General features: G+C 43.6%; 1 protein-coding gene across 1 annotated transcript; it reads left to right on the top strand.

Moving 5' to 3' along the window:
- Window positions 1–273: 273 nt before the first annotated feature.
- On the top strand, window positions 274–8,217 carry LOC311150101 (protein FAM107B; the record flags this gene model as incomplete). The annotated part of the gene is made up of 5 exons (XM_084187381.1): window positions 274–300; window positions 3,223–3,262; window positions 3,440–3,611; window positions 7,653–7,797; window positions 8,113–8,217. The coding sequence occupies 5 exons, from the start codon at window positions 274–276 to the stop codon at window positions 8,215–8,217; spliced, it is 489 nt and encodes a 162-aa protein (XP_084043507.1).
- Between the last annotated feature and the right edge of the window lie 1,902 nt (window positions 8,218–10,119).

Below are 10,119 nucleotides of genomic sequence, written 5' to 3'. Positions count from 1 at the left end.
GCAGACTTAATCTTGAATAGCGTAATGGGATTACAGGGGTTGTCTACTACCACTGTGTGTTGACAACTGGTAGGTTAAGTCATTGAACTGTAACCTACAGACAGACTTCTCCTCAGCGACCGCACTACTATGTTGGATTTGGAAGCCACAAAGAAGCAGACACCTGTCTGCGTAGAGGTGTGTGGCATTTGACAATGGACTATTGAATAAGAGAGCGAGGGGGGAGAGAGATCTTGTAGCTTGATAGAAACGGGGGACCGTGGCGATCGTGCCATGGAAGGGTCATACAGCGCAAAGAAAGTGAGTCTGTTTATTATTGTATGAACTCCTGTCTGAATTAGCGGCTCAACTATCACGTCTGGTTGTCTGTTTGGCCACCTGTCACAGGTGGTGGTGACCATAGAAATATAATTATGTTATATTTCTATGGTGGTTAACAGGTGATTCTGCTCAACACAGAAAAGTATCTGATCTGTGATGATGATAATGACCTTTAAAGATGGGATTCAATTTTCATTATGCATTAGTCCAATGGATGGACGGCATTGCTTTCTGGATTTGAGATGTTTTATGGGGTTATATTGAAGGCAGAGCAAACAACTTTACTGTGCCTATATTTAATCAGTAATAGACCATTACAGACAGTGTGTGGAATGATCTAGAACATTACAGACATGTGTATATGTATATTTTTTTCAGTAGTCTGGATGTGTACTTTGATGTGTTTTGGCCAAGAATGAGTGATAATCACTGAAGTTTACCATGTTTCATTTTCAATTAGGTGAATTATACAAGTTGTTCAGTGCAAGTTTACTTTGGATGAATTTATGGTATATCAATTCTGGGTTGTCTGTCCTACCATCTTAACCAAGCATTGCCATTTGAATGAATTGAAACAGCCTACAGTGCATGATCAAAAATGTATTATTCAATTTGATCGGTGGTTTTGCTTCAGATCCGACCAATGATGTTACGACTAATGGCCACAAGGTGGCCATGTGGGTTGTAAAAGATGGGTCATCTGAATCTAACAAGAAGGGAAAACTTCTTATTGAACTGGTTTGACCATAAACTGATGATATAGTGAAACAAATTAAATCTAAGAGGTTGTCCCCTCAAGAAATGAATACATAGTTGTTGTGATTTAGCACAATGATTTGAAATGGAATGATATGTGTTGGAGTTTGGTGTAGCGGTCTAAGCACCAGACTCCGGACCACATATGCCCCCTCGGCGACGGTGCCTGAATGGTTTGGGAGAGAACAAACCAGTAGACCAGATTGGACTGGTCTGGCTGGCGACTGGCGCTCACGCAGTCCTTAACTTTGGATCTGTCCCAGTCTCCGTCCCTGGCTTTGTCCTGGCCTAAAAGCGAGTCACCTTGTTCCCTGTCTGTCCTTCTTTATCCTCCATTTCCAGATCAACACCCTGCTGGGACCTGGCTCCACGAAGGAGGGAGGGGGAACGAGAGAGAGGGCACCAGGACAGCACAGCTTATACACCCAGTGCCATAGATAGCAGATAGTTCTTGGCACCATACAGTCTTTAATATAGAGTGACAAGTCTTGTATGGCACATTTCCATACAGGATTTACCCCAGTGTTTCCGGCACCTGTGTCTCACTGGGCCATAGTTCCGGTGGACCTGCTGTCCCTTGGGGCCAAAGCCAGGCCACTGGTACTTTTCAGCTGGAATTTACATAACAATGGTTAACTGTGAGCTTTAACACCTCACAAATCAACTGTTTTGATTATGCAGAGGTTGATTCTTCTCTTCACAAGTCCTCACTGTCAGCCCTAGCTATGGAAACACAATTTTCCTAGTATAACATAAGGGTGTATACGCTATTGTAACACAGATGTTACAGTTGAAAAGCAGCAATAGACAGACATGCAGGCACAACTTGGCACAGCACAGAGCATGCTGGGAAGTTGATGGCTGCAGAACCAATGGCAGTCACTTCCCACAGCCTCCATGTCTCCAACACATTGTGTGCAGCGCCATCAGTCCAGCACGCAAGACAATCTAGACCAGTAGTAGACCTGCAGTGAAAGACATTACTTGTGGCCTTGAGCAAGATTATAGTTTTTGACTTTGTCTGTCTGAGTGAAAGGCCAGTCACAGAAAAGTCTCAACAACTGCATTCTGCCATCTGTCCGCTGGTTAATATGATACTATACATGAGGCCTACTTCCAAACGAGAGTTGATTTCAACTACTGGGTGTGGCTGGCAGAGGCATCTGCTCTGCTGTGTGTGGACTAGTAGGGACAGTCTGTTATGATGAGTTGATTCTCTCTCACCAACTGTGGTAGCCATTTCTGTACTGCCAATCATAACACTTTACAATACATTCACCTTTATAAAGGGCTTATGAAAGTTTTATAATAAGGCTATTACATGGTTTAAAATGGTTCAAAAGGTTTTCAGTTCTAATAGTTTGGTGTTTCTTTTCACTGGCCTCCAAGGTATAATGAGAAGGACGAAACATGCATTTGTTATGTACTACGATCTCTCATATTTGTTGATTTTTGTCATCAAATAGTTAACATGGCATTATTATCATGATGACATTAAAGCTCCTGTGGTGATGATGAGCTTGAGAATGGACTGGGGCAACCTTGAGTGTAGAGCCAAACATTAGACAAGACCTGACGCTCTGAAAGGGTGATAAGCCGCGTTACATAATTCAGTCATCAGCCATCAGCTCCCTCTGTGTGACAGCACTATGAGTAAATACAGACGGCATGCATTAGCAACACAGCAGGCAACCTAGCCAGGGATGGCACTTCCTCTTTTAGCACTTATGCAATTACACAACCTAGATCCCACAGGGCAAATCAACAAGCAGCTTGATTAACACAGGGATGACTTGATTACATAGCATATTGTTGGATTAAAAGGTGTTCTGTGATGGATAATGTTTTGCACTATAGGAAAAGAATACACACACACACACACACATCCACTGTTTCTTAGCATATTCTGGAGATGGTGATCAAATAGTATGTTGAGCAAAAGTTGAAAGAGACTCCATATACTGCACCTATGTGGTTCATTGACAGTGTTTCAACCATGAGGTCTTCATCAGTTCCTTGGTACCATCTGGTGTGGATGTATGGTTCCCTACTGCATCATATTAAAAGACCCCATGCAGTGCAATGTTTGTTATACTCTGCTTGAGTTAATGAATGATTTCCTCTCTTTTCTCTCTCAACTTTCAGGTGCTTCCTCAGCGGCCAGGATTTCGACACCACCGAAAAGGTATGTCTATAGTAAAACCTAATACTGATTCAATTCATGAATTATGTGATCTAGATTTGATGGTACAAGTTGAATTTTCTGACGGCAACAGAGCTGGCAAGAGCACAACAGATCTGGAATCAGGCTAGACTTGAGCCAAATCATCAGAAAAATTATGAACCCTTTCCTCTGCTGTAGAGAACTATGTGTGCCGTGAGCCCCTGTCCCGGCAGGCTATAGAGTGTAGTGAGGTCCAGGAGGGGACTCAGACCCAGTCCCAGCAGCCGCCCAGGGTGAAACTGAACGGCTCCACTGTGGAGACACCCAGCCACCACGACCTGCACCGTGAACTACTGCTCAGCACCAAACGGTTGGTTAATAACATATAATATTTAACAGACACTTTTATTCAACGCGACAGTCATGCGTGCATACATTTTACGAATGGGGTGGTCACGGGAATCAAGCCCGCTACCCTGGCATTACAAGCGCCATGCTCTACCAACTGAGCTACAAAGGACCACGTTGAAATAAAGACTCTCATATACTTACAATATACACAGAAATAGACTAAAGGTTATATTATACAGTGCATTTAGAAAATATTCAGATCCCTTCCCTTTTTTCACATTTTGTTACATTACAGCCATATTCTAAAATGGATTACATTGTTTTTTCCCCTCATCAATCTACATACAATACCCCATAATGACAAAGCAAAAACAGGTTTTTAGAAATGTTTGCTAATTTATTAATAAAATAAACCTTATTTACATAAGTATTCAGACCCTTCACTATGAGACTCAGGTGCATCCTGTTTCCATTGATCATCCTTGAGATGTTTCTACAACTTGATTGGAGTCCACCTGTGGTAAATTCAATTGACTGGACATGATTTGGAAAGGCACACACTTGTCTATATAAGGACCCACAGTTGACAGTGCATGTTAGAGCCAAAACCAAGCCATGTGGTCGATGGAATTGTCCGTAGAGCTCCAAGATATGATTGTGTCGAGGCACAGATCTGGGGAAGGGTACCAAAAACATTTCTGCAGCATTGAAGGTCCCCAAGAACACAGCGGCCTCCATCATTCTTAAATGGAAGAAGTTTGGAACCACCAATACTCTTCCTAGAGCTGGCCGCCCGGCCAAACAGAGCAATCGGGGGAGAAGGGCCTTGGTCAGGGAGGTGACCAAGAACCCGATGGTCACTCTGACAGAGCTCTAGAGTTCCTCTGTGGAGATGGGAGAACCTTCCAGAAGGACAACCATCTCTGCAGCACTCCACCAATCAGGCCTTTATGGTAGAGTGGCCAGACGGAAGCCACTCCTCAGTAAAAGGCACATGACAGCCTGCTTGGAGTTTGCCAAAAGGCACCTAAAGGACTCTCAGACCATGAAAAACAAGATTATCTGGTGTGATGAAACCGAAATTGAACTCTTTGGCCTGAATGCCAAGCGTGACGTCTGGAGGAAACCTGGCACCATCCCTACGGTGAAGCATGGTGGTGGCAGCATCATGCTGTGAGGATGTTTTTCAGCGGCAGAGACTGGGAGACTAGTCAGGATTGAGGGAAAGATGAACAGAGAAAAGTACAGAGAGATCCTTGATGAAAACCTGCTCCAGAGCGCTCAGGATCTCAGACTGGGGCGAAGGTTTACTTTCCAACAGGGCAACAACCCTAAGCACACAGCCAAGAAAACGCAGGAGTGGCTTCGGGACAAGTCTCTGAATGTCCTTGAGCCAGAGCCCGGACTTTAACCCGATCAAACATCTCTGGAGAGACCTGAAAATAGCTGTGCAGCGACGCTCCTCATCCAGCCTGACAGAGCTTGAATCTGCAGAGAAGAATGGGATAAACTCCCCAAATACAGGTGTGCCAAGCTTGTAGCGTCATACCCAAGAAAACTCAAGGCTGTAATCACTGCCAAAGGTGCTTCAACAAAGTACTGAGTAAAGGGTCTGAATACTTATGTAAATATGATATTTCATTTTGTTATTTCTAATACATTTGCAAAAATGTCTCAACCTGTTTTTGCTTTGTCATTATGGGGTATTGTGTGTAGATTGATAAGGAAAAATGTAATCCATTACTTTCCGAATGCACTATAGACAGGTCCGTGCCTTTCCAAATCATGTCCAATCAATTGAATTGACCACAAGTGGACTCCAATCAAGTTGTAGAAATATCTCAAGGTTGATCAATGGAAACAGGATGCACCTGAGGCCAATTTTGCGTCTCATAGCAAAGGGTCTGAATACTTATGCAAATAAGATTTTTTTATTTTTTGTAAATAAGGTATTTCTGTTTTTTATTTGGAATAAATTTGCACCAAAAAATAAAAAAAAACAGTTTTTGCTTTGTCATTATGGGGTGTTGTGTGTAGATTGAGGAATTTATTTTATCCATTTTAGAATAAGGCTGAAACTTAACAAAATGTGGAAAAAGTCAAGGGGTCTGAATACTTTCCAAATGTCTCCAAAGTTTTAAGAAAGATCACATCTGCCAACGCATAAACAAAATTAATGGTTTAGAAACACTACATGGCCAAATGAGTGGATTTGGCTATTTCAGCCACACCCGTTGCTGACAGTAGTATAAAATCGAGCACACTGCCATGCAATCTCCATAGACAAACATTGGCAGTAGAATGGCCCGTACTGAAGAGCTCAGTGACTTTCAACGTGGCACTGTCAGAGGATGCCACCTTTCCGACTGTAAGTGCTGTTATTGTGAAGTGGAAACATCTAGGAGCAACAACGGCTCAGCTGCAACGTGGTAGGCCACACAAGCTCACAGAACGGGACCGCCGAGTGCCTAAGTGCGTAGCACGTAAAAATAGTCTCTCCTCAGTTGCAACACTCACTACCGAGTTCCAAACTGCCTCTAGAAGCAACGTCAGCACAAGAACTGTTCGTCTGGAGCTTCATGAAATGGGTTTCCATGGCCGAGCAGCCGCACACAAGACTAAGGTCACCATGCGCAATGCCAAGCATCAGCTGGAGTGGTGTAAAGCTCGCCGCCATTGGAATCTGGAGCAGTGGAAACGCGTTCTCTGGATTGATGAATCACGCTTCAACATCTGGTAGTCCGACGGACAAATCTGGGTTTGGCGGATGCCAGGAGAACACTACCTGCCCCAATGCGTAGTGCCAACTGTAAAGTTTGGTGGAGGAGGAATAATGGTCTGCGGTTGTTTTTCATGGTTTGGACTAGGCCCCTTAGTTCGTGGCAAAGTTGGAAGCACAGAATTGTCTAGAATGTAATTGTATGCTGAAGCGTTAAGATTTCCCTTCACTTGAACTAAGGGGCCTTGTGGCAACAGTTTGGGGAATGCCCTTTCCTGTTTCAGCATGAAAATGCCCCTGTGCACAAAGCGAGGTCCATACAGAAATGGTTTGTTGAGATCGGTATGGAAGAACTTGACTGGCCTGCACAGAGTCCTGACCTCAACCCCATCGAACTCCTTTGGGATTAATTCTAACGCGGACTGCAAGCCAGGCCTAATCGTCCAACATCAGTGCCTGACGTCACTAATGCTCTTGAAGCTGAATGGAAGCAAGTCCCCGCAGCAATGTTCCAACATCTAGTGGAAAGCCTTCCTAGAGGAGTGGAGGCTGTTAGAGCAGCAAAGGGGGGACCAACTCCATTTTAATGCCCATGATTTTTGGAATTAGATATTCGACGAGCAGGTGTCCACCTACTTTTGGCCATATAGTGTAATTGTGTGTGTGGGATAAACAGTATTGGTAACTAAATAGGATAGGATAAAGTAATCCTTCTACCCCCCCCCAAAAAAAAAAAAAAAAGTATAATTGTAAAGTGGTTATCCCACTGGCTATAGGGTGAATGCACCAATTTGTAGTCGCTCTGGATAAGAGCGTCTGCTAAATGACGTAAATGTGCCCTTGAGCAAGGCACTTAACCCTAATTGCTCCTGTAAGTCGCTCTGGATAAGAGCGTCTGCTAAATGACTAAAATGTAAATGTGAAAATGTAAATGATGGTGCTTTTATTCCCAGTTGTAGTGTGTGTGTGTGTGTGTGTGTGTGCATTCATTTGAAGTTATATTTATGTCTCTGTCTGCCTCATGGCAGGGCACATACATACTGTAATGACATTACAGTGACATTCCAGTTAACGTGATATACACTGAGGCCTGAGGACAGTGTATGTCATACCCTGTTCACACAACCATGCCAAATCGAACCGTACTCTTCTGGCTTGGATATTTTATTTTCACATTGTAGCCAGACATGCAGGTACAGCTTGGCACAGCACAGAGCAAGCTGTGCCTGCATGGCCTAGCAACTATGGTGGATGCAAACCAGGCCGGCACAGTCCAGCTCAGCTTTGCTTGGCTCAGTAGTGTGAATAGGTCTGAATATGTAGTATGTTGTGCCCCTTTAGAGGCCTGTTACCGGGAGAGAAGCCTGAGCTGAAGCGAGTCCTGGAACAAAGGAGGCTGGAGCAGCATAGAGAGCAGGAACTGGCTCTACGGCCTCCTTTAGAACTGGAGACTGAGCTACGCAAGAGACAGCAGATACTGCTGGAGGTAACACAGACACACACACACACACACACTATGTAATTAAACAGTAATAACAGTAAGGGGATAAACAAATTGTGTATTTACAAAAATAGGCTATGACCATGTTTGAGAAAAAAAAAAAATTGGGATGCCGTGTGACTCAGTTGGTAGAGCATGGCGCTTGCAACGCCAGGGTTGTGGGTTCGATTCTCACGGGGGACCAGTATGAAAATGTATGCACTCACTACTGTAAGTCGCACTGGATAAGAGCGTCTGCTAAATTAATGAAATATAAATGTAAAATGAAGTGTCTGAAATGAATCTACTGTTGTGTTTCAGTATGAGCAGGAGGAGATCAGGCGTCGGGAGGAGAAGGAGGAAGGAGTCCCTGAGTTTGTTCGTGTGAAGGACAACCTGAGGCCCACAAAGGTGTCTGGGCAATGAAGGCCACATGATGCTCGGTCCCCTCCCATCACCCCTCGCAGCCTCCCACTACAAAGGCCCTGGCTGCGGCCCGTTTCTTCACCCAAGAGTCCAAAGAGTGCACTTCCACGCCTCCCTCAACACAATGGTTCTGCCATTACAATGAGACCACCCTCCTGTTTCGCCCTCCACCAGCCTCCACTGCGCCCCATAACCTACAGCTATATGATGATGGTCAACTTCACTGCAGCAAGTTACTGAAAAGACTACTACTGGGACTGATATGCATCTCTTGCTGGACTGTTTATACTTTGTGAAAAAGCTAATAAAGAAGAAAATTTTGAAAATGTGTGATAAATATAAAGCAATGTAGGAACTGGTCAATAGGTTTCATTAAGAGAATGTGAGGGAAAGTGCATAGGTCTACTGTAAATTATGTGTACAGGACAAATATTTTGTTCTTTATGAATAGATTAATAATTTTTCTAAGTATATTTTTTATAATTTACTAGATAACGTTTTTGTTTTGAAGTCTGAATTCAAGTCAAGCACTTGGTTTACAGCAGCATAGCTGTAGCTCAGTTGGTAGAGCATGGCGCTTGCAACGCCAGGGTTGTGGGTTCGATTCCCACGGGGGGCCAGTATGAAAAATGTATGCACTCACTAACTGTAAATCGCTCTGGATGAGAGCGTCTGCTAAATGACTAAAATCAACAAATCAAGTCAAGCACTTGGTTTACAGCAGCATAGTGTAAGTGTGTTAATTTTGGGGTTTGTTTATTTATTTCAAATATCATAAATTAAGTATAGGTTACTCCACTATTGGACACATGACAGTGACTGGAACTCTGGATTTTGTCATTAAAGCATCAGTTGTCACTCATAGCTAAACCCCCAATGACAGATGTTATGTGTATTAGTCCTATTCGTTTAATTTAATTGTTTGCCTGTTCTTGTTGCTCCTTTTCTTTTTAAGCAATGTGTTTACCAAGAAGATAATAAAGATTTCCAGGATTACAAAGGTTCCCTTTCAATAACCCTTGTGTTCTAGAATCTACAGGGAAAACAACTTTGAGAATCGATACTTGGGCAGCTCTCCTTCCCACAACTGTTCCCTCTCACTGCGGTCATTCACATGGATATGGGACTTCATTGGCTGATCTTTTCATTCCATCACGGGATGAACGAAAAAAACTGGCCATCTGGAAGGATGAGGGGTGGGGGGGAGGGGAAGCTGTAGCGACATGCTCTCCCTCTACCCTCCCCGCCCCGGCAGTAAAGGGATGCCCGCGGGTCTGGGGGTGGGGGTAACATGGGTTGCTTATTTAATTTAAATATATTCTACAATCCATCAACCTCCTTGGGTGACTAAGTAAATGCTTATATTACTCATTCATCTGAGAAAACTATAGTCAAAATACAGCATTGTAAAAGTTAGATTTTGGATGCATGTCACGCATTCAAGCCAGTGGGCTGTAAGGCTAATGCTATTATTCAAGATACAGGCTCCATCACACTCCTACCAGCCAGCTGTCCACCGGCACTCGCCTCTGCCTCTCCCCCAAACTTTTCTTTCCTCCAGCTATTCTTCTCTATTATAATGTTCCCCCTTCGGGTGTCGTGTGCTGTGTCAATGGGTGTGCTGTGTCAATGGGGCAGAGCGTGTCCTGAGAAAAAAATGCTCTCGATTGAAAATGTTTCTAAGGGGAATTATCCAACATGAAGTTACATTTATTTTAAAAATCGTTCAGAAACTACACCCCGTAAAATAAAAGGTCTGTAAAATTCCCAACTCACAGCAGTTGATCCACGAAAAACGAATTTGCATTTGGGAAACACATTTGCATTTGGGAAACTAAACCCACAGCTCAAGTGAGACACCCCTCTCTCGTTCCAAAGAATGGTATGATCCGAGGACAGATG

Source organism: Coregonus lavaretus (assembly GCF_964263955.1).
Source record: "Coregonus lavaretus genome assembly, chromosome: 22".
NCBI classification, from domain to species: Eukaryota; Metazoa; Chordata; class Actinopteri; order Salmoniformes; family Salmonidae; genus Coregonus; species Coregonus lavaretus.
This window is presented reverse-complemented; position numbering and strand designations above follow the sequence as displayed.